The sequence below is a fragment of the Phymastichus coffea genome, unplaced genomic scaffold (assembly GCF_024137745.1).
Source record: "Phymastichus coffea isolate CEN01 unplaced genomic scaffold, Cenicafe_Pcof_1.1 PCOF00016, whole genome shotgun sequence".
Lineage (NCBI taxonomy): Eukaryota > Metazoa > Arthropoda > Insecta > Hymenoptera > Eulophidae > Phymastichus > Phymastichus coffea.
The window spans coordinates 1,441,819-1,466,213 of record NW_026706827.1 but is presented as its reverse complement, the minus strand read 5'-3'; the positions used below and the strand labels follow the sequence as shown (position 1 = coordinate 1,466,213).

Here is a 24,395-nt window from a genome sequence, read left to right as displayed (position 1 = left end):
TTGTTTTCTCGACAATGCTACAAATTACTTTGACGACGTTACAGAATATATAGCTAATAGTTTCGTTCAAACTATTCAAAATGTTGATCAAATACGTGATAATTATATTATTACCAAATCTGACTATGTACATTCGAATGACCAATCCATCGATGACACTGACGATCTAGATAATTATTCTACAATTAGTGATTCTTCTGACGTTTCTTTTAATTCAAACATCACGTACGATAGTAGTACTGATGAAAATATGTGTGAAGTCGATTTTGAAAAGTCATACAATTTTTTTGAGACATTCAAAGATTTAAAATCTTTTTTGACTTTTTGGAATGTCCATTATAATATAACGGAAACTACTCTTTCTAGTCTTTTGAAAGGATTGAACAAATTTGGCCACAATGAATTGCCAATTGATGCTAGAACTTTAAATTCAGATGCTAAAAAAATTAATCATTTTAATGTAGAGAAGCTTGGTTCGGGCTCATATGCTTACTACGGTTTAGAAAAAACTCTTATTAATCATTTCAAATGCATTGATGACAAACATATTCCAGAGGAAATTATTCTAAATATCCATATTGACGGATTGACTGTTTCTAAAAGCTCTAATAGCCAAGTATGGCCTATTTTGGGCAAAGTAATCAATTCAAAATATTTAGTGAACCTCTTGTAATAGGAGCATATCATGGGATAGACAAACCGAAAAACGCGAATACTTATTTACAGAATTTCATTGAAGAATATTTACATTTGAATGATGAAGGATTTATCTATAACAATCGTGTACATACAGTTTTAATAAATGCCATAATAGCGGATACGGTAGCTAGAAATTTTATTGTGTGTTTTCCAGCACACAATAGTAGATGTGGAAAATGCATGCAAGAAGGTAAAACAGTGAAAAGAAGAAGACTTTTCTTAGACAACTTTTCTGAGCCACGCACTGATGAAAATTTTCGCGAAAATCTTCCCCATGCATATAAAAATGTAATTTCCCCTCTGGAAGGCGTTGTTAGTTTACCATCACAATTGCCACTGGATGGTATGCATCTATTTCATTACGGAATTGGTTTAAAACATACTAAATTATTTGTGGAAGAAATAGCTAAAATAGATACTGGTAGGCTGAAATTAATATTGAATAATGATTACTGTAAATTACGAGAATTGGTGCCTAATGACTTTGCGCGAAAACCTCGAAGTTTTGATGATTTAAAATACTTTAAATTGTCCGAAATGAGAATGATAACTTTGTACACTGGACCTATTATTTTTTCGAAATATATTAGTAATGGAGAGGTTAGATTTCACTTGAGGGAAGTGTGGACGTGTCTTGGATGTGAGCGCGAGTTTTGGCGAGAAAGTCAAAGAGGAAAAGTGTTTGAGGAGAGAAATAGAGGTGAAAAGAGCGTGGAGGTGGAGGAGAAGTGGAGAGGAGAGAGAGAGGCCAGGAGAGGAGCAGGAAAAAGCAGAGAAAGAGGAATAAAAAAAAAATAAAGTTGAGGTTAAGAGAGAAAACCAGTAAGCGGGAAAGACAAGCAGAGAGGAGGGGCGGTAAGAAGTAAAGGCAGAGACAGAAAAGGTAAGACACGGGGGGATCACGGGTAGTTATAGAGAATCGAATTAAGGCCTACAAGATAGGATGGAAAGATTTGTGACAACAGAAAAATTAAGAGATAAAGGTGGAAGGTTGGATAAAAAAGGCCCAGAGGAGGAAAAGAAGAAAAGAGTAAAGGTGGCGAGGGGGAGAGAGAGCGGGGAGGGGCTGAGGGAGAATATTAGAGGAGAAATGAGGGAGGCAAAGAGATGCAAGAGTGAGAGCGAGGGAAGCGAGATGGACGGGGAGGGGGGAGAAGGACTGGACAACACGATAAGAGAAGAAGGAAAAAGTAGTGGTGCAGAAGAAATAATGGAAAAGATACGGACAGACATAAGGGAATTAAGAGAGGTATGGGAGGAGGAAAGGAAAGAATGGACAGAAATGTTTAAAGAAATAATGGAAAAAATGGAAAGAATGGAGGCAGAGGGGAAAAGAAGAGAAGAAAGAGTACAACTACTTAGGATATGTGATAAGTAGAAATAACGGAAACAAAAAGCAGATAAAGAAGGTAGAAGGGAAAATAAATATGGGACTCGGAAAGTTATGGGGGCTAGGAGAAAAGCTATTTAGAGAAAACTGGGAGCTAAGGATGAACCTGTTCGATGCTCTGGCGAAAAGCGTGATTATGTATGGAGCAGAAATCTGGGGATGGAAGAGATATGATGAAATAGAAAGACTACAACTAAAATACATAAAGTGGGTTTTAGGATTAGATAGAAACACGCCAAGTTACCTAATACGATGGGAAACAGGAAGACAAGAAATGAAAGAAACAGCATTAGAAAGAGCAATGAAGTATGAAAACAAAATAAGAGAAGAAATAGATGGCTCAATAAGAAAAGAAGCATGGAGAGAACTAAAGAAAAGGGAAAGAAATGAAAAAGATAAAAAGGGTAAGAAGGAGGAGAGAGAGGAAAGGCTGGAAAAAAGTAAAATTTACAGAGAGAGAGAAGAGGGAGATGAAATGAGGGAAGAGTTTTGGGAAGAAATAAGAGATGAGCTGAAGAAAAAAGATGAAAAAGAACTAGAAGAAAAGCTAGAAAAATCAAGATACATAAACGAGTGGAAAGAGCTGAAAGAAGAAATGAAAAGGTATAGGTTAAAGGAAATTCAAGGAGAGGGAAGAATAAAGGCCTGCAAATAAGGGAAAGGTTTAGGCTAGGTAATGAAACGAGAGGAAGCAAGTATTGGGAAAAAGAAGAAAATAAGAGATGCAGAATGTGTATGAAAGAGGAAGAAAATTGGAAGCACATAGTAGAAAAATGTGAAAAAAGCAGAATGGAAGGGGAAGAATGGGAAAAAATAATAATAGAAAGCAAAGAAAAGATAGCGTGGATGATGGAGTTGAAATGGAAAAGAAGAAGAAATGAAGAGAAGAAAGAAAAAGAAAAGCAAGAAGACGAAGCTACAAGACCCTAAGGAGAGACGGAAACAGAAGACAGAGAAGCAAGACTCGCAGACACATCGACACACACACACACACATACACACACACACAAAACACAAACATACGCGCAATCATAAACATACTCATGCACACACACACACACACAAGACACAAGTAACAGCAACTACATAAGCGAGAGAAAGCAGTATTGGAGGACGGAGCAAAATGGGAAAGAAGAAGATTCGAAGAAGAGAAAGAAAAAGGCAAATTATAAGATACTAAGGAAAAATAAGTGAGGTTGAGGAAAGGAAAGGCAGAGGGAGCAATAGGAAACAAGAAAAAGGTGTCAATGCCTTAATAACGAGAAAGATAGAGGAAATGATTAGCAAGAATGAGAGCAAAAGCAAAGGAAAGGCAAAGGTGAAAAGGCAAAAGAAAATATGCAAGAAAGAGAAAAACAGAAGAGAGGAAAAGGCAGATCTTGGAGAGAGAAAGAGGAAGAGAAGAGTAATCAGAAGAAAAATGAGAAGAAAAGAGGAACAGGCAGGCGTAGAAGACGAGGCCACAAGAGTTGCAGACACACCTACAAAGGCACATATTTACACAACATATACACATACACACACGCACGCACGCACACACACACACACACACACACACACACACACACACACACACACACACACACACACACACACACACACACACACACACACACACACACACACACACACACACACACACACATACATAATCAACTACACAAACTGGATACGAGACACAAATAGTAATATAAATGATGTAAAGTAATGTAACATATAAGTTGTAAATAAATAAACTAACTAACTAAACTATATTAGTAATGAAGGTATGGTTCATTTTATGGGTACAACCCACTTTGACACTTTTGAAAAATCGATTTTTTTTTTTTTACATTTTTTGAAAGTATATATATCTAAGAATATTATACTACAATTTTGTGAAGATCCGAGCAGTGTAACTATATTTTTCTACAATCTGAATATTATTACCTGAGCGGGCTTACCTAAGGGATTAGCGCGTTCACCCGGCCCATTTGTTGTAAGACCCTTCTCTTACCTCTATTCATTCAAACAGCTGCTTCTTATTATAAATCACATGTAGTGCTGTATATAATAGTCAATACATTTAATCTTTCTTGAATTTCGGAGCACAAACGAACTTTGAAACTATAGCTCTGTATAGTGTCGGCAAACAAATTGTCGAGATCGCATGCAAAATTTCGGCTTGCATCTACAATGAAGGTTACATGCCAGTTATGAAGATAATGGAGGTATTAGGCATAAAACTCGGCCCGACCGTCATCGAATATGCTAAGAAGCGCGATAAGTTGCGCATTAAAGATGCAAACCGCCGCAGCTCACAATCTTCTAAAGAGGCCAGAACGAAACGACAACAAGAAAGATTAGCAGAAACTGAGGCTCAAGAACAAGCAGAAGGCGGTATGTACGGTCCAGGCACTGCTGATTAAATTTAGGTAAGATTTTTTCAGGATATTTCATTTAAAAAAACTTTAAACGCGTTTTTCTCAAAACAACGTTTTTCAGAACGGGCGGCACGATTTTTGTAAAACGAATATACCGATTCTTATAAAAATTTAACCATATATTCTACATACAAAAAGACGTAAAATAACCTACGAACGAATTATAATTCTAAGTTTAACCTATTTTTTTTCAATAAAATCAGTGCAAAATAACTCGTTTTTTTTTTTCCAATTTCGACCGCCATTTTGTTATTTATCGATAAAAATCAATATTCGTAGCTCATTTTATAGCTACTGTCATACTGAAACTAAAACACTTTGATTTTTTTGTTTCAGATGAGCCATTGCTGAGATACTATGCCGCCCGTTGACCTACCTCCAAATCAAGGCCTTACATTCAGCTACAGTTTTTGTATATAAAAACTGAACAAAAATCATTAAAATATTTTTTTTCTTACATTTTTAGACTTTATTTGTCAAACCTATCAACTTTATCACCAATATATTTTATATTATTCTTTGAAAAAATTAGCAAAAAGAGGCTTTTTTTGAGCGTTCAAAGTGGGTTGTACCCTTAATTCTTTGCATATAATCGGTCGTATCTTGAGTGATCCTGAAAAATGTATACCGCTAAATCAAATTACTAAAGATGAAGCAATATTCTACGTTGATGATATGAAACGTTTATTTGGAGAATTAAATACGAGGTGTGTTCAAAAAGTAAGGTGACTTTTCAAATTTCACGGGCAACGTACTTTCGCTTATCGATTTTTTTTTGTTTTTTTATGATGGTACACTCTTTCCGAACATCTGTACCAAGTTTCAAGTGTATAGCATTTTTTGTTTGGTTGTGAGAAGCGTAAAGGTTATAAGTGTTTTGCGTGCTCGGCGATTTCTTGCTATCGAAAAATATGGATCAAAGGATTTGCATCAAATTTTGTGTAAAAAATAAAATAAAGTGCTCCGAAACACTTGAAATGTTGACGGTGGCATACGGTGAAACTGTTCTGAGTAAAAAAAAATGTTTACAAGTGGTATAAACTCTTCCAAGATGGCCGGGAAGATGCCAATGACAAGCCTCGCTCTGGACGCCCAAGCACGTCAAGCAGTGAAGAAAATTGTTCTGGAAAATCGTCGAATCTATCAGAGAAGTTGCTGAGGATGTTGGTATATCGCTTGGCTCTTGGCATGAAATTTTTTCTAACGTTTTGGGCATGAGACGTGTGTCAGCGAAGTTTATTCCGAAATTGCTAAATTTTGACCAAAAGAACCGTCGCATGAGCATCGCTCAAGAACTGTTGAATGGTAAAAGCAATCGTTTCCGCGGTCTACCAGAGCGCTTCTTGTCTTCAACACTGCCGCTACTTTTAAATTTATTTACATTGTAGTCTACGGTTCGACGAGGAATATTGAGAATACTAGCAATCTGACGATTGCTTTTACCATTTATGTGAAATCCAATAACTTGATAACGTTTACTAAAATCTCTCGGTGCCATACTTCAATAATATGTTACTATGGTAAACAATTTTTTAGAAGATTAGAACAACATTAAAAAAAAATTTTGTTCACTAATCATTAGTTATGTCAGTTTTGGTAGATTAGATTAATTTTTCTACTTAGATTTTTCGTTGATCGAGATTTGCATACAATTAAAATTTGTCTACAATTAATAGAATAGCTTCGAGTATAAATGATCTGTTTTATTATTCCAAAGTGAAATATTGAAAAAATTAGACTACTTGATATTACGACTGAAAAAAAATGTTTTCATATGATTATGAAATTTCGTTCACGTATTCTACTTACAAAATAGAGCATTTTCTTCCAAGAAAATTTTTTTCTACAATTCGAATTTTCCGAGATACAGAGCAATGAATATAGATGCTGTTCTTGAATGAAATGCTCATATAATCGCTGAATTTAGACGAAAATTATTTTTGAATGAGTGTTTTGGATAGTGCAGAAAAAGAGCTAAAAAATGCTATGTTTAGAATTTTTCTACGATTTTTTTTCTCGAAATGGCAAACGGTTAAAGAAAAAGCAAAAATTTCGTAATTTTTGTTTTGATATTCGCCGTTCTATCTACAAGGGAAATATCTAAGCATGCTTTTAATATACACCATTGAAAAGTGCTCGAAAAACCCTTTCAAATGAGCCCCCGCAGAGCTCTGTAGGTGTATTTCTAGCCGAGATATGGAGTTTCAAAGTTATAGTCGTTTTGTTCTTAGGTGGGCAAAGATTATTGGGCGGGAGTGTACCTCCAACAAGTACAGAGAGGTCGACTGCAAAACCAAGAATTACAAGTAATGTTCCAGTAAGCAGTCCATTAGGTGATGCTAACTCTTCAGTTCTGAAGAACGCTGTAGAAAAACTTCCATCACAAAGGCCATCACTGGTAAATCCAAAGATGATTCTGAGTATTCAACAACCACTGGAAGGAATCAAACTTCGTTCATTGACTTCGAGTAACAAAGTCTTTTCCTACTAATTTTGTCTTCTAATAGTAGTTATTATAACTATTTATTTTGATTGAAATTATTTTAGGAGATCTTCTATCTTTGAAGACTGCTAATAGGAATTCAATAACAGGCACACAGGTGCCTTATTTAAGCCAATCAAATTTGCATATTGCCAGTTCATCATCCGTAATGTCACTGCCACTGGGAACTAATCTCGATGATGGATTTGTCCCTATTTCCGACTTTGCTACTTCAAGTGGAATAGGTATGTACATACGTTAGAAGCAAACAGGTTGATACGAATTTTTTGTTTTATCGATTGTTTACATACTTTTTTTCTTATTTTTTTTTAGGAAATAACGGTGATGGAAATGGTTTTAAAAATCTGCAATGTATAGATCCAAAGTTATTGCACTTATCAGAAACTGTAAACGTTGTAGATGATGATAATCAATTCGGTAATTATTTACAATATTTTACTAAAGTATCATTATGGTTATTTGAATTTAATCTTTTTTTATATTATTATAGATGGCATAAATAATGAAGATGATACTTCTGTTAACGATAATAATAAAATGCAAGACGAGGACGAGGGCGAGGATGAGGACGAGCACGAGAGCGGAGATCGTTCTTTTTCAAGAAATGAGAACAGCGGGGATAGCAGCGACCACTCTCAAGATCAAAACAACGAGGAAAGTACTTATCAAGAAGAACGAGAAGGAGATGCTTTTGGGATGAATAGCAATTACATTAATAATAGTAACAACAGTCCGCAGCGCCCCAATAATTTACATCAATTGCTTGCACATTGCGACAAGCTCCATGATAGCGAAAAATGCTGTGGTAAGCAGAGAAATCATAATATATATTCGTATATCAGTAATAATTAATGCTTCAAGTAATATTAAAAATGTTTTTTTATATTCTTAGCTCAAAGCAGACATGAATTATTGATGACAAACACTAAACTTAATAAAATCTACTTGGAAGTTCAAGAAACGAACAGAATATTGAGGAACATAGAAAATCGTAATCAGGGGTGCACGTGCAAGTCTAAAGAAGACAAACCTGCTCCAAGTTTACATCTTTTACCTCAACTTCCTATCAAAAATGCTGAAGAGCTACGGACTTTTAGTGAGAGTCTTGACACAGACAATGATGTCAAAAGAGAATTTGTAAGTACATAATTTCCACCGAAAAATTTTTAAATGCTGCATGCTTTTTAACTAATTGTTTTTTCCCAGGAAATCAAAATTTCTCATATGAAACGAAGTTCATTGAAAAAAACGATCGATGAAATTATGACAGGCTCACAAATGATGTAGCTGATAAACTAACTTGGTCAATTCAAAAATCAAATAAGTTCAAAATTTGCAACTGGACATTCGTGATAACTATCTTCAGTAAGAATATTCAATATAAATTTCATTCTAGAAAAATTGTAAATATAATCATGAATAATGAATTTAAAAAAGTCTAATAATTTTTACTGTTATTTTCAGCTTACTTGCAAACCATTCCTGATGTTGAGTTCAAAGATGTTGAAAAAATTACTAAATTAATGCAAGAGTGGATACGTAGATCATCCGATCGCATTAGCTTAGCGAAGCGAAAATCAGATAAGTCTTAAAGTAGTAGTCAATTTTAGTAGTAATTTGCATACGTTGGTTTTAAAGTTCCAACGAAAATCGCTCTTCGAGTTCTCCGGCGTACGTTATTGATATCTTGCTTTTTTATTCTTCCATAAAGAAACAATGTTTGTGCTTTACGACGTTTTTATAAAAAACACGTTTGAATTTTATTTTACCAAATCGTAGTGTAACGGTCCTGTCTGATTCGTCTCCTATTTTCCTCTGCAAAACGGCAACCCGTCACACACGAGACAATTAGAGAAAATCGGTAATTGAGCGTAGGCGCTTTTCACACGTATATGCAAATGTGTTAGGGCAACTCTGCGAAAACATTACCATATAAGGAACGTGACGTCACGACCGTGGGAAAATTTATTGTTTACAACAGAAAATCGTTAATTATAAAGTTTTTTAAACGAACAAAAGTATTTCTTAGTTAAATTTGATGCGCTGATTCTGAATTTCATGTTGATATAACTCTCAAATCGATATTTGTTAGTCAAATCTAATCTACAAGTTAACATTGTTACTTATTTTGCAATAAACAATGATATTGTTATTTCGAGCATACGATTACAATCTCGACGTATTGAAACAGAAAAGCAAGAATTTGACACTTTGATAACTAATTACCCATTAAGTTATCAATAAATAAACAATTTATAATTTTTTTAAACAATTAAAATGACACGGTTAGATAGAAAATCGATCATAAGTATCTGTAAAATTTATGATTATGATTGTTACTAATTTGCTGATTTTTAAACCGCTAAAAAAGAAAATTGCAAATCTGTTTTTTAATTATTATTCAAAATTAGAGAGCAACATTAATCATCTTTTATATGGATAACAATCTTCTAACCACAAGCGATTTTTCCATGTAAAAATTTTCCATAATTTTATTGTAAAAATGGCGTAATTTGATTATTAAATTGTATAGCTTATAACTTTAAGAGGCGATTTTTCCTAGAGATGCAATTTATGTTAAAAAATTCATCTTTTCCAGTTTAATTTTTTAAATCGCGTAATTGTAATTTCGATCGAGCCATTTTGGGATAAAACATGTACAAAATTTGCGTCAATGACAAAAATAGCGTTGTAGGGGCTACCAAGCGTAGAAAGGAGCCCATTTCTCATGTATAAATTCGCTCATCGCTGCGGCAAGAGGACTCACTTTCCTACCTTGTTTAGCAGCGCGAGCACTGTTATAGGAATAAAGCCTCAGCTATTTCCTGAGACAAATTTCTTGTTCAGTGGTTAGCCTGTTAAACTCCCATCCTACAGATCTCTAAGCGCTCAACTCATGAGACTATCTCTCTCATGAGAAAAAAGCAGCCTTAGATATCTTCCCACCTGAAACATATCGATTGTTAAGAAGTCAAATTGAGTAGTAATCGCGGCGCTGTCGGGCCTCTCCCCGATAGATGCGATTGCTATCAATTGCACTTCGAAGCAGCTCATCGAGTTGGCAAGCCTCGTGGTTTGCCACTTGAAAGATTTTCTTTTGATTATTTAGATTGCGCACGTGTCAACTTCTTGCTTTTCTCGGAGACGTTGTTGCGAATTTAATGTAAAGAGTCCGAACTAGTATTTTAATAACGCGAGGTATATTCAAACGTTACATTTGGCGCCCGAACAGGGACCCTTTAGAAGTTTGTTAACAGTTTTCGAGCGAAAGATTCTTGATTTGTCGCGTGCGTATTCGAATCTTTATAATGACGAATAGCCGAAAATTGAAGTTAGCGAAACGCAAAAATACTGCGTTGAGGAAAGAAGTGCAGGAATTGCGAGAACGAATTAGTTTATTGGAATCGCGATTCGAAACGGTATGTCATGTAACGGCAACAAATATTCGCACATTACACGAGGATCTGTTGTTTGTACACAATATGTGTACATTCATGGTCGATTCGCTGCCCGTTCCAGCAGCGTAATGACTAGCGTTTGATACAAACAAGCTTTACTTCTTACTCTATTATTCAAATATATTCATGTAGTTAGAAAATATAGCATAATCTTTCATCGGTTTATTGTTAATTAAATTTGAGTAATTAAGGCACGATCTCTTATGTTTTGACTCTCTCAATATTTCTTTGATCAAGGCGACGTTTTAAGCTAATTTCCAAAATGTCGGGAAATAAACGACGCTCTATTTTCACGTCAACTGAAATCACTTCAGAAGCGATCCTAAACGAGTTAAATAATGATGTTCTGGATGATGATTTGAACGATCATGATAAGAAAACTCGAGAATGGGAAAAAGCGGTTGTAGGGGAGTTAAAACAACTAGATTGTGAACAAACGAAACTATTTCATGATTTCGCTACCATGTCTGAAACAATCAACAAACTTTGCAATAAAGTCGAAAGACTAACATGCAAAGTAAATGAACAAGAGACATTGATCTCTACATTAAAATCAAATTTGAATGACTCGAATGCAGTTATCGAACAATTGAAAGAACGTTGCGATGAAAACTTAAATGATATTATCCGCGCTAAGGATAATATTATTAACGAAATGAAAGAGAATATTTCAGAGCTTAGAGTAGAAGTAGAGAAATCAATAGTAAATGAAAACAGTAAACATACGGTTAACGAGACGATAGTAGAGACTTTCAAACAGCCCACGTTGACGTGTCCAAAGTTTGATGACAGCTACAAATATCGTCCCATTAAATATCTAAATGATTTCAAAAGATATTTACAAGCAAGCAATTGTAATACGGCTCAGTTGCTCTGTTTAATTTCCCAATCAATAGCCGGTGTGAATTCTGCTTGGTATGATCTAGTACAACGAGAAATCAATAATTTTAATGATTTTGAACGCTTGTTTAGAGAAAAATTTTGGAATGCAGAAATCCGTAGAAACATTATGCGGGAAATTGAATTTGGAAAGTATTACCCTAGTGGTAAAATATCTAGGTATAACTATGCCATTCGCAAAATAAATTTAGCTTATGATATTAACGAGAGCTTAGAGGAGGAAGAACTCATCGACAAACTCTCACGTCATTTTGATAAAGATGTACGCTTACTAGTGCAAGCTAAAAGTGTACGCAAAGTATCTGAATTTATTAGAATACTTTCTTCATTTGATAACGACGATTATGTGAGTAATCGTAACTCATCCAAAGAGAATGCTAATGAGCACCAAGTCAATAGCATTTCAATCAATTCCTCGGTTCAAAAATCTCAAAGTAAACGGCGAGAGCGCAAGCCCAAAGCTTCCCTTGAGGAGATCAGTGAAGACTCAGTAAAACTACTTGAAAACACTGCATCCTCGGGAAACGAGTAAGCGTTGCTTCTCGTAACTCGGATAAGAAAGAAAAATCTCAGCGAGTAGCAACGGTAAAAATTTACGATTCGAACAAAGATTCGAAAGAAAGATCACTATGCACTATATTTGATGATCCCCGGGATGAGATTAAGGATGAGCTCGAAAACAATGAAGATAACATTCATATAAGAAAATGCCCTGAAATTAAAGTTATCATAGAAGACATTTCGGTTAACGCGTTAATTGACTCGGGTAGCGAGATTTCCGCAATCTCCGATGAATTTTACAATCAAAATGCATCTATTTTTAAACTAAAACCGACCTTGCCTATTAGTGGACATGTAATTAAAGTGGCCACTGGACAAAAAACGGTTAAGTTGAAAAAGCAAAGTTATTTAAATGTTCGATTAGGTGACCTTTACGTAGATCTAACCTTTCTCATTATTCCACATTTAGTAAAAGATTGCATCATTGGCTATGATACTATGAGAAGTATAAGGATGAAAATGGATACTGAGCAAGAGAGTGTAACTTTTCAAATAAATAATACAATCGGTTGTTTGAAATATAATGAAACGTCTTTAGATGAAAAGACATATCAGAGCCTGTCGATTTGGCATGAGTATGACCAGAATTTTAGCGAAGAAGCATCCTTATTCGGAAATCTGACCCAAAACCACATAGACGTAGGAGCCGCAAAAGACGACGATACGAATCTAACGTGGACGGAGATTAACGAAAAAATTAGCGTATGCTTAAGCTTAACTGAGAGTCAGAAAAACGAATTAGCAGCATTGGTATATGAATTCAAAGACGTATTCCGCAAAAAACCCGGACTATTGAAAATTTATACTCATAAGTTAGTACTCCAGGACGAAAAACCTTACTTTTCTAAACAGTATCCGGTGCCTTTGAAACATCGCGAGAACGTGAGAACTGCAATCAAAGAAATGTTGAGAGATGGTATCATCCGTAGGTCAAAAAGCAACTTTATAAATCCAGTTGTTATCAGCGTAAAGAAAGATGGATCCGTTCGATTCTGTCTCGACGCTAGACAACTGAACAAAAAACTGATAAAAGATTATAAAACTCCATTACATATGGAAGACATTTTTCAGCAATGTTTTGGAATTAACTATATGTCGAGCTTTGATTTAACGAGTAGCTTTCGGCAAGTCCCATTGGACGAAAAGAGTAAGAAGTATACAGCCTTTATAATTGAAGGAAATACATACGAATTTAACGTCGTACCTTTTGGAACGTGCACTAGCACAGCTGCTCTGGTAAGGGCTTTGAATCTATCCATCGGCGATTTAAAACAATTTGTAATCCCGTTTGTAGACGACATTCTTTGTATCTCAAAAACATTCGCAGAACATATGTATCACCTCCGTGCGTTATTCACTTGTTGCCGTAGGGACAATTATACTTTGAAATTTTCAAAATCGAAGCTAGTGCAAAACGAGATAGAATTTTTAGGTCATGTCATTACACCCTCGGGCATCAAGCCCCAAAGGGAAAAATTACAGCTTCTAAAAGAATTCAAAGCTCCTAAAAATCTGAAAAGCTTGCAAAGCTTTCTCGGTTTTGTCAATTTTTATACAAAATTCGCTAAGAATTATGCGGCCGTCTGTAGACCTCTAATGGATTTGCTGCGGAAAAGCAGTGGTTACCAATGGCTACCTGAGCACCAAGTGGCTTTTGAGGAAATAAAAAAGTTATTCATTGAAAATATCACTCTGATATATCCAGATCCTGAAAAACCATATATCCTAACCACTGATGCCAGTTACCATACTGTAGCTGCAGCTCTCTCGCAACTGAATCAGGAAGGCGAAGAAGAAGTCATAACTTTCATTTCGCGAACATTAAAAGGAGCTGAGCTGAATTATTTTACTACCGAAAAGGAGCTTTTAGCCATCGCATGGTCTTGTTCAAAATTAGATACATATTTAAGAGGCGCGAAGAAAATTGTCGTTCGTACTGATCACGAAGCTTTTAAATTCTTGTCTACTTGTAAGTTCACTAACTCGCAATTGATGCGTTGGTGCCTATTCCTACAAGACTACAACTTGACGTGCGAGTATTTGCCGGGAAGTCAGAATAAAGCAGCAGATTTTTTATCCAGATATATACTAAATGATAGCGACGATAAAGAAGGCGTGATTAGTATAGCCAGTTTGATGAAAAAACCATCACAAGCTCTTATAAAAAACTTTATCAATCTTCAATATCTTCAAGAATAGGACGCTTTCATAAATAGGATCAAGAAACGAGGAAGTTTTCACAACCGATTCATGGTCCAGCAGAATTTAGTGTTCAAAACGGACAAAAGTAAAACCAAACTTGTGCTCCCAGAACACATGATTAATGATTTAATAACTGAACTTCACGAAATGTACGGGCATGTAGGATGTCGGAAAATCTTCAAAATGATAGAAGAAGACCTCTACATCCCAAAAGTACGGAAAAAAGTTAGCAGCATAATTAAACGCTGTGACTTGTGCCAACGTACCAAGTACTACAATCAGAAAATAGATACAGTAATGCAACCAATTCTAGTGAATGAACCTGGAGAACTATTGTCGATTGATTTTTATGGTCCCCTGCCAACTTCAACTGGAGAAGTCAAGTACATTTTGACTACCATTGATATTTTTAGTAAATACGTCGTAATGTATCCTATGAGACGCGCTACTACCTATACAACCATCAAAAAGATCTTTGAAGATTATGTGCCAAAATATGGGAAACCAAAATCAATCATTAGCGACCATGGTACTCAATTCACATCAAAGAATTGGAAAGAAAAACTGGTATCTACGAACATAAATCTGATATTCTCCAGTATACGCCATCCGCAAAGTAACTCAGTAGAGCGTATACATACTATAGAGAGTTGGGACGCTTCTTAAGAGCGTATGCCCATGAAAATCCAAAAGGCTGGGCCTCGTTAGTCCCAAAAATACAAGATATAATGAATTCTGTTTACCATGATACAACCGAATATACACCTATGAAAATCCACCTAGGAAGAAAGCCAGATCGCTTTTGGCATCGCTGGTTTTCCCCAAATAATTCAACAGTATCGAACAGAATCACTGATATTCGCGAAAAGGTTCATGAAAAGCTAAGCAAAAGAGCTCTAGAACACAACATGAATTCCGAACATAAACCATACAAAATAAACGACATTGTGTTACTAAAAAGTCACAATGCGACAGATAAATCCGAAGAACGCTTCAAAAAATTTATAAGACTATACGAAGGACCATACTTAGTGCAATCAATCATAGGTATGGATACATACTTACTCCGTCACAAGAATGGAAAAATTCAGGGAAAATTTCACACCTCGTTATTAAAGCCGTATCACTATTAGTCGCCAGAGGTCGATTCAATATATGCAAATAGATTCTCCGAATTCATGCCTATATACTAGTCTTCATCGAGAAGAATTCTGAACAATTTTTGGCCATGGCCTCTTTAACAAAACATAAGAGCACCCAGACCGATCTCTCGGATTTGAGGGACTTTATTCCTCATCCGCAGGGTCGGCCCTTTATGCCCTCATCCAACCTGGTGCCTTGGATGGAGTGCAAGAGAACGCCGACTCCAGCCAGGTTCCCCCAGGTGGATTCCCCTATGGTGAAGCCACCAAAACCAAGGGTGAAGGAAACCCCTATCCCTTTTCTGCCCTCCAGCGTTCCCCGACCTGCCAACACCGAGCCTGTTGCGGAAGAAAAAAAGGCTTCCAAACAACAGCACCGCAGGGTGAGGAAACGCATCGCCAAGCTAGGGGCAAGGATAGCAGAAAAAGAAGAGGAGATTAAGCGGCTAAGGGAGTAAGCAACCACCAGCGCCAAGAGTAAAAATAAATTGTAAATAAAATGAAAAAAAAAAAAAAAAAAAAACAACAAATCAGACACCATTAATCACATTAGAATGGCTCGTTCGATTCGCCATTCTAATGGGGGGGGCCATGTTACAGTAGTAATTATACTTTGTCACGAATACGCTAATGAAGAATTTATTTCTATAATTACTTTGTTTTAAAATATTTTAATAGAAAAAAAACTTTTTTATATTTGATATACATTCGTGTGTCATAGATTATTCGTTACAAAAAGTATTATTAGAATTAGCGATTGTTAGATTCATATAAAGTGATCAGTATAAATATTTAATTTATAAATGTGTGTATGTACATATGTACAATATATATTTTTGAAAAATAAAGATTGTTCTAAGAGCGAAATGCGATATAAAATGGGTTTGAATTTAAGTGTAACTATATTTGAATAAAAGCTTAACTAGTTTTAATATTATAAAGCGATTGTAACATATAATGTACATTTTTGAAGAGAAAAAATAGTTCTATAGTATTGAAATTTCAATAAGAACGATGCGATAAAACTGTATCTGAAGTAAAATGTGTCTATCTAATAAAAATTTTCATTACCTAACTTATAAAATACATTTTTTACGTTTATTTTTTAAAATATTTGAATACCTCTAAAAGCTGTAATAATAAGACGTCTTTATGTTGACTTTACAAAATGTCTTACAGATATCTCGAGGATATCTTGACAGACATCACTAAGACATCTAATTAGGTGGACATTAGATGTCTCTCAGATGTCGGAATGATGTCATTTCTGACGTCTGACAAGACATCTTAAATCTTTGGAAAGACATCTAAAAGTCGTCTTTTAGACGTCATTTTGTTTGCTGGGCGCTCGCGGTGCGAGCACTTGCTTGCGCGGTTGGCGACGAGGCAGGGAAGTGCTGCCTCCTGGTGGCACGAGTTGTCTGGCTGGTAAAGGCGCCACACATCTTGAGCTTGTAACAGAGCTTACTACCGAATGTTGTTTGAAAGCAATAAGATGTTTTTCTGTAAGGCGCGGTAAATCTAAAAATATTTACTCTGATAACGCTACATGTTTTTTAGGTGCAAAAAATGAAATTTTAAAAATCAAAGCATTTCTTTTATCTGCAGAAAATAATAATGAATTTACGCGTAAACTCGCAATGAGAGATATCACTTGGCATTTTTCGTCACCGCGTTCGCCGCATTTCGGCGGCTATGGGAAGCTGCAGTAAAATCTTTCAAATGACACTTATATCGAACAGTAGGAAATATACTTTTCACATTAGAACAGTTCAACACATGTATAATCGAAATCGAAGCAATATTGAATTCTCGTCCTCTTACTCCTATTTCCTCTAATCCAAATAACTTTGTTGCCCTTACTCCTGCTCATTTCCTTGTCAGAGAAACTCTAGATACTATACCCGAATACGACTATGAAGATGAGCCCACGAATCGTATAACATTGTGGGAACGAACGCTAAAAATCAAGCAACATTTTTGGAAAAGATGGCACAAAGAGTACCTCAACGAAATACGCACCCGTAGCAAATGGCATACTAGCAATGGCACTCAAATCAAAACTGACACGCTAGTCACAATAAAAGAAGATAATCTTCCGCCAATGCAATGGAGCCTTGGTCGCGTGATTGATGTACATCCCGGAGACGACGGTATAATTCGAGTCGTAACAGTGAAGACAGCCAGTGGCACATTACAAGCGTTGCGTTAAAAAATTGACACCTTTGCCGATTGATGAAGACTAGAATTATTTATATATATATATATATATGTATTTAATCATTGCTTGAATTACGTTTAATTTGATCTACTATTTATATGATTCATGCATATTAACTTTAATGATGAATTTCAATTTAATTTTTTTTTTTTTATTATATCGTAAGTTTCAAATTGTTCATTTATCGTAATGTATTATATCAAATCAATATTATTATAAGGCATCACTGTATTAATTCAAACTTATAATTTATTTTATTCGTTGAACTCAGAGAGTTCAAAGCCGGGAGCATGTTTCGTCCTCAAAACGAGTTGAGACCTGTAAAACATAAAACCCTCTTTCGAAAATTCAAATCAGTCACATTCATCTTAAAAGTAATATAATTTTTTTGCAAACTGTAAACTCAATAGCTCATTTAAAATATTTCGAAAATTCTAAGCCCAAATACATGTACAACGCATGTCACTCAATTGCTTTATTACGCCGTGCTCGCCTCGAGCTCTAATTATTTTATGACAACCTCATATAAAAAGGGTCTTTGGGACTCTACGCAGTTTTATTCTCCAAAACTAACCGCTACCCTTTCCACAAAAATGCATCTTATTTTGTCAACGCCCACGAGCTTCCTACTTCCTTGCCTCATACCTCCTAATCCAATGACAATTCATTTCTCAAAAAATGTATACACCCTGCGAAATATCGTCGCGTCTGTTACGTCTGACTATAATCAGATTCTCGCAAAACGTTCAGAGAGCAACAGCTCAGCCTTGGCTGTGCTCTCTTATACTTATTCATACTTTGTCACAATCACTTGTATATTTCACTTAAAGTATTTACTTTCCTTTTATAATTAAATAGAGTTTAAGTCAACACAGCTCTATTTATTTTATACTCTATCTCGCCCGTTCGTCATTAATTTTACGTGCGGCTCGCGGAATAAAAGAATATTTATTTCGATAAAAAAATATTTCCGCTCAACTCAACACATGGTCTGCTTTAATATTTGGTCAATGATAGCGGAGGTTGTGGGAAGGTAAAGCTTGGCATATTGTCCAGCTCTTAATCCTTGGAGGTAAAATAAGGCGCTAAAGTAGGCACGGGATGGTAATGGGTGCCATATTGCGGTTTCGTTTCTGAAATATGAATTTTCTAAAATTAGTATATTCTTTAAAGCTATAATTGGCAATTCCTTCTTTTCAGGTTTGATGTCTGCTTCTTTGGTTAATGCGATCGAATCTTTCGGTTGCGTTTTGGAAGACAGATCTTTTTCTGATGAAGGGGCGGTGACTTTTGGAGTGGTCAAATTTAGGTTCTGAAGGCCTGATTCTTTGGCTACTTTGTCTAATAATTGCTGTATCAGCAACATCATGTCTTCGGTGTTCATGTTAAGAACATCGACGTCACTCATTTTGGCAGAGTAATTGAGTACACTGTAATGTGAGTAGTAATACTGAAAGGTTTTTGGTCGCTCAGTTCGAGTCTTTTAAAATACCTTTGAATTTTATCACAGAGATGAATAGCTTTGATGAAAATGAAAGTAAAATTTTAAAAAACTATTTAATATTATCCGACAAATCTTGAAGAACGTTTAATAAAGAAGTCCAATATGATAGAATCTAAGAAAGTAAAAGTAGAAAACGAATTAAGTAAGTGTATTGGACTGCCTGCAAAAAAAATTAAAACTTAGGCTAATGTTGGTGATTGATTTTGGACTTTGAATTATTTTGAAGAAGATTCAACAAAATATGTAAATATCAACATTTTTAATATTCATGATGATTTTATAAATAAAAGAAATATTTTTCAGATTATCAAATTATCGAATAATTGTTACGTGTACATCAATGCTTAAGATTTGAAAAATGTTAAAGACACCTGTTTTCGGCGCGAGTTTTGATGGATGCAGTTTTCAAACTAGAAGCATTATGTAGCTGCTCTTTAATGGATAAAAACGCTAATAATCTTTGCGTAGATCATGAAACGAGACCAGGCCTTTATGAACTTGCTGTGAATTCTATTGTCGGTACGGTAAAAATATCTACAAAGAAACGGAAGCAGTACTTATATATGTCTTTAAATGAACAACTTTTTTCAATTATTTAAGCTTATGTACGGGAACACGGGAAAAAAAATTATGCATTTATGAGCAACCAAGTTGTACTAGGAATTATGCGCCAAAAGTTGATTGATGATAAAAACAAAATGATTTTGCACGATAAGCGAGTCAAAGTACAAAAATGAGCTATTTATAAAATATTTAAAAGTGTTAAATAAATAATTCTTGTCAAACGTATTCAAATTTATTAAAATCTATTAAATCAAAGATAATTGAATAGATTATCAATTCGAAACTGTACGAACAAATTAATATCTATTGTATTAAGTGTATGATAGATTAGAATGTTCTATTAAAACGCATTAAATCTTATAGAAGAGTACTCAACAAAATATAATTGAAAACTCTATGATGAAACAGCTCATTCTTTTCACATACATAGAAATTTACTAAAATCTGTTAAATAAAATATGATTGAGTAGTCCTTTTATTCAAAACTATTAGAAAATATTAATACCTACTTGATTCAATCAGATTAAATAACGTGTTCGATAAAGAAATATTGAAAATTATTAATTGTTATTAATGATTCATTAATATTAAATATAGAAATGATATTCAAAAGTATTCAATATAGCTATATATTGTACAATTGAAAATTGTCTTATCTTCCCCCTTTTAAACAAAACTAATTTAAAACGCGGAATTCGGACACGGTATAATAATAGAACAGCCACAAATGTATATAACAACAGACCTAGATGCGTTATGAATAGGAGAAAAAGAAGTTTGGGATGAGTGACCGAATGCTCATCGCTGAGTCGATGGATTGGAAACATACTTATAAACGTTACGACTGTAGAAAAATAACTTTTTGATTAAGTGATCGGATTTTCAGTACTGGCTAGCACGCTATGTTATCTACGCATGGGTTGTGTTATGCAGTTTTCTACTTTATTACTTATCGGCTATACTGTATGATATGCTACAGACTTATCGTAAGCTAAGTATAGAGATTCCATTTATACCTATATCGGGAAAATTTATAATATTTGTATAATTATCCTATCTATAGATCCTTATTATTTTCACACTGAACTTGAATTTAATACACAGAAGATCGTAATAAAAAATCATTCTCGAAGCTGGATACTATTAATTTTTTTATTTCTGCAAATTTTAGTAAAATGTGTATTTTTAAAGTTAAATATTCTTAAGGCTCTTTTGTGTTACTTACTAAGCAAAAGAAGTTTCTCCAGATTTTTTCTTAAACAAATGAATTAGTCAACTTGAATAACCTTTTCCAAACATCTATTGTATATAAACAAATAACCGTAAAGAGCCGTTTCTTAAACAGTTGCCTTGGAAATCAAAAAAAAATAAAAATGAAAACTGCAAATGCGGTTTTAATTTCCTTCTTTATTTTCAAGAAAATGTAAAATAAAAAAAGAGCTCTTTACGGCTCTTTGTTTATGTATGTTGGATGTTTTGAAAAAGTTTCAAGTTGACTATAGTTACTTTGTTTAAAAAAAATCTAGAAACATAAAAAATGTTTATATAAATTTACATAGAAATGCAAAAAATGCTCAATGGAGGTCAATGGAGCGTTAAAGATCACCATGAATTTGACTATATGGAGAAACAACAACATATCAGTTACGGAAAATCTGGTATATAGCATGAAAATTCTATATTGGAACAATAAAATTGCAGGGTAATTCTGAAAGAACAAATGTATTCTTTAATTTTTTGAATATGTTCCATAAATGAAGTGATAAAAATTCATTATAATTCTAAAGTTTTTATTTTTAGAAAAGAATAATATATTTTCTTGTAAAAGGTAATTCATTTTCATAAAAAACTTAAATATTTCAAATAAAATATTCAATGATTGACTAGTGACAAAGATATTAAAATCACGATTCAAACTTAAGCATTGTATAAGGATTAACGTTAATATCTTTGGATGTCTTATAATATAGATGAACATATATATATTTTCAAAATTATGTAAATTTCGCAATAAAGTCTCATGTACCGTATAATTGATAATATTATTAAAATAATGAATATTGTTTAAATATTTATTTAAGAACATAAATTTACAGAAAATTTTAAATGTAGGTATGAGATGTATTATTAAAATAAAACGAAATTTTAATGACCTATTTTCCCGAAAGGTACTATTAAATATAATGCTATTAACTCGAAAAGCTCAGGAATAATAAATTATTTGATCATGTAAATTTATTAATGTACAAGATTTATTAAAAGTTGAACTTACAACAGCTCTTATTTTTCACAAACATTCTTATGTAATTCACGAAAAGGACGCATTATAATCAATTGTTATGAAGTATATTGGAATAGTCTATTAGACTATGTATTGGTAGAGTTTAATAATACATTAATTCAAACGTTTTTGGAGTACCTGATAATATACATATTCTAGATAACAAAATAAACAAATTTTATGGAGCTGGAATGATTTTTGACTATATTCTGTGTAGTAATTCTAACTATATTTTTTTCTCCGAAGAAAACTGATTGAATATTTTCTATGTTGATATTGTTGAAAAATATGCAACATAAAATATAATAAATAATTGGTAAATATTAGAAAACTTTTAAGAGTGCCGACATTTTATTTAATAGCCTTGAAACATGAGAAGAGATGTTTCAACGGTATTCATGCAAAGGAAGGATGTCATAAAATTATGAAAAACTAGATATTCTACCGAGACATATTACGTCACAAATAATATACGTTATAATTTTGTTGAATATCCTTTGATTAGATTGTTGGTGAGAAAAAATCTTTGCGACCAAAAAATTGTCCTCGGCAAACTGCAGTCGAGGGATCTACGATTGTCCAGTGTCAGCGTTGAAAGCATCAAGTATGGAGAAGCAAGCGATAATCGGTAGGTAATGAATGTGATCGGGCGTTGGCTTATCTGCAAAGCCGGAAAGAAGCGCGAGGATTCAGCTCGAAGCTTCACGACTGATGGGGCGGGATAGCGAGGGAAAAAAGTAGCGGAGAGCGGCGATATGCTGGTGTTCTCGTAAGCGATCGCGGGCGTGGTGGCAGCGCTGCCGGAGCTCATCCGTGCGTTGTTCCTGCGAGCGCATGTACGGGCACTACTGGCGCGCGCTTTCGCGTGCACTCGCGCGACCCGGAAGGAACAAGTTTTCTTGGCGCTCGCGCTCGACTCCGGGCCGGTTCGCGCGCGCGCGACCCTTTCTACCTCTCTCTTCCTTCGAATCACCTTAGAGCTTGCCGAGCAGGTGAGTGCAGGTGAGTGTGCCTGCGCTCGCCGCCAGTCCAGCGTCAGCCTCAACGCAAGCGCGTGCGCTCGCTCGCACCTCTCTCAACTTATCTCGCGTGCTCTAACCACTTGGTCGATCCAGCCAGCTTCACTGCTTCCGATCAAACGGTCTGTGCTCCGGTTAGCTTGGTTTGCGTTTGCATGCTTTGCATCAACTCTCCAATGTCAGTTTGTTAATACGTACATTTGTAAGATTATTTTCCAGTTTTATAATAATTTTGCAAGAAAAACTAGACATTGGCCTTCTAAAAGACTCGGGCAACGGTCGATTTGCAGCTGTTTATAGAGATATAATTGAACGATCACTTGCAACAATGACGATGAAGCAAAGTAAGCCGAGAGTCGAGAGCTGAGAAAAGCAGGAAGAGTGCGTTCAACTCGCGTGGACGCTGCAGCAATAAGAGAGCGACGGTTATTACACCTCGGCTCGCGAGCATGGCACGCAGTGCGTTTGCAACCAATCAGCGCGCAAGTGAATCGAACAAAGTACAGAGCTAGGCTCGCGGCTAATGCTCGCGAACTGACTTGGGCTGCTTCTTTGTATGGCGAGTGCAAGTGAACAGAGAGTGAGAGGATAAAGACAGACGACGGGGAAATTTGCTGTCGCAGCTCCAACTCCGCTGTAGGAAGATTGGCTACCCACTTACAGATCGGTCGTAGTTCACTTTTGCACCGGTGCATGAATTATTCAGAGACATGCAGCATCTCGTCGAAAGATGGTTTGCTCGAAGAAGTCTGATATCCGCGAACTGTCGCACGCTTTCAAAGGATATACACTAGATTTACAAATAATCTACTGCTATCGTGAATTCGATGCACCTGAAACACTGCAGCTTTAGTTCGACGTACGTGGTAAGTGTTTTTCGCCCCCTCTTCTATTTCATCTACAGTCATTCCAATTCCGTACATAATTTTATCATTCTCTCAACTAAATGACAAAATGATGCCTCTTCTTGGCAACAATTAAGATCGTCTTTACCTCTCACTGTGAAATCTTTAAACGACAAATATTATTATGTAACTCGCTAAAAATCATCGGATACCTTTTATTTGCAACTTTACGATGAACAACTCTTTGAATGGGGAGGGTTTACTCGAGCCTGAGAAAACTATTCGCTGGCAAACTCTGATATTTTACAAGAATCCGTTACTTTGATTATTTGTACTGTTAATTTTACATTATTTTCTTCTACGGAGGACAAACAAGACTGGATTTACGAGATAGAATTATTGTTACGCTTTGATGAGCTATAAAACGGTCATTGGAAAAAAAGTAAAATTACAGTTTTCATGCGTCTTTTTCATAAATAGCACGAAAGAGCACCAACGAGGGTTAATAATGTGGAAATTCTGTGAAAGACAAGTTTAATGCTGCGTGTCGTGCTGATGCTGACAAAGTCATCTTCTCCATAATCCGGAATAACAAAACAAAACTCCATTTCACGGATGGGCAATACACGTATTACGCCTTGTCCTTTCGGGCCTATATCGTTCATTTTGTGGGGTTATGTGGA

At 35.1% G+C, this 24,395-nt stretch overlaps 1 protein-coding gene across 1 annotated transcript in view; it reads left to right on the top strand.

Annotated features, from left to right (window-relative positions):
* The first annotated feature begins 21,128 nt into the window (after nucleotides 1–21,128).
* LOC131675100 (cadherin-89D) overlaps nucleotides 21,129–24,395 on the top strand; it is a 35,163-nt gene continuing 31,896 nt past the window's right edge. The window contains exon 1 of the mRNA XM_058953946.1: nucleotides 21,129–21,225. Coding sequence (XP_058809929.1) covers nucleotides 21,129–21,225 — 97 coding nt within the window. The remainder of the gene's footprint in view (nucleotides 21,226–24,395) is intronic.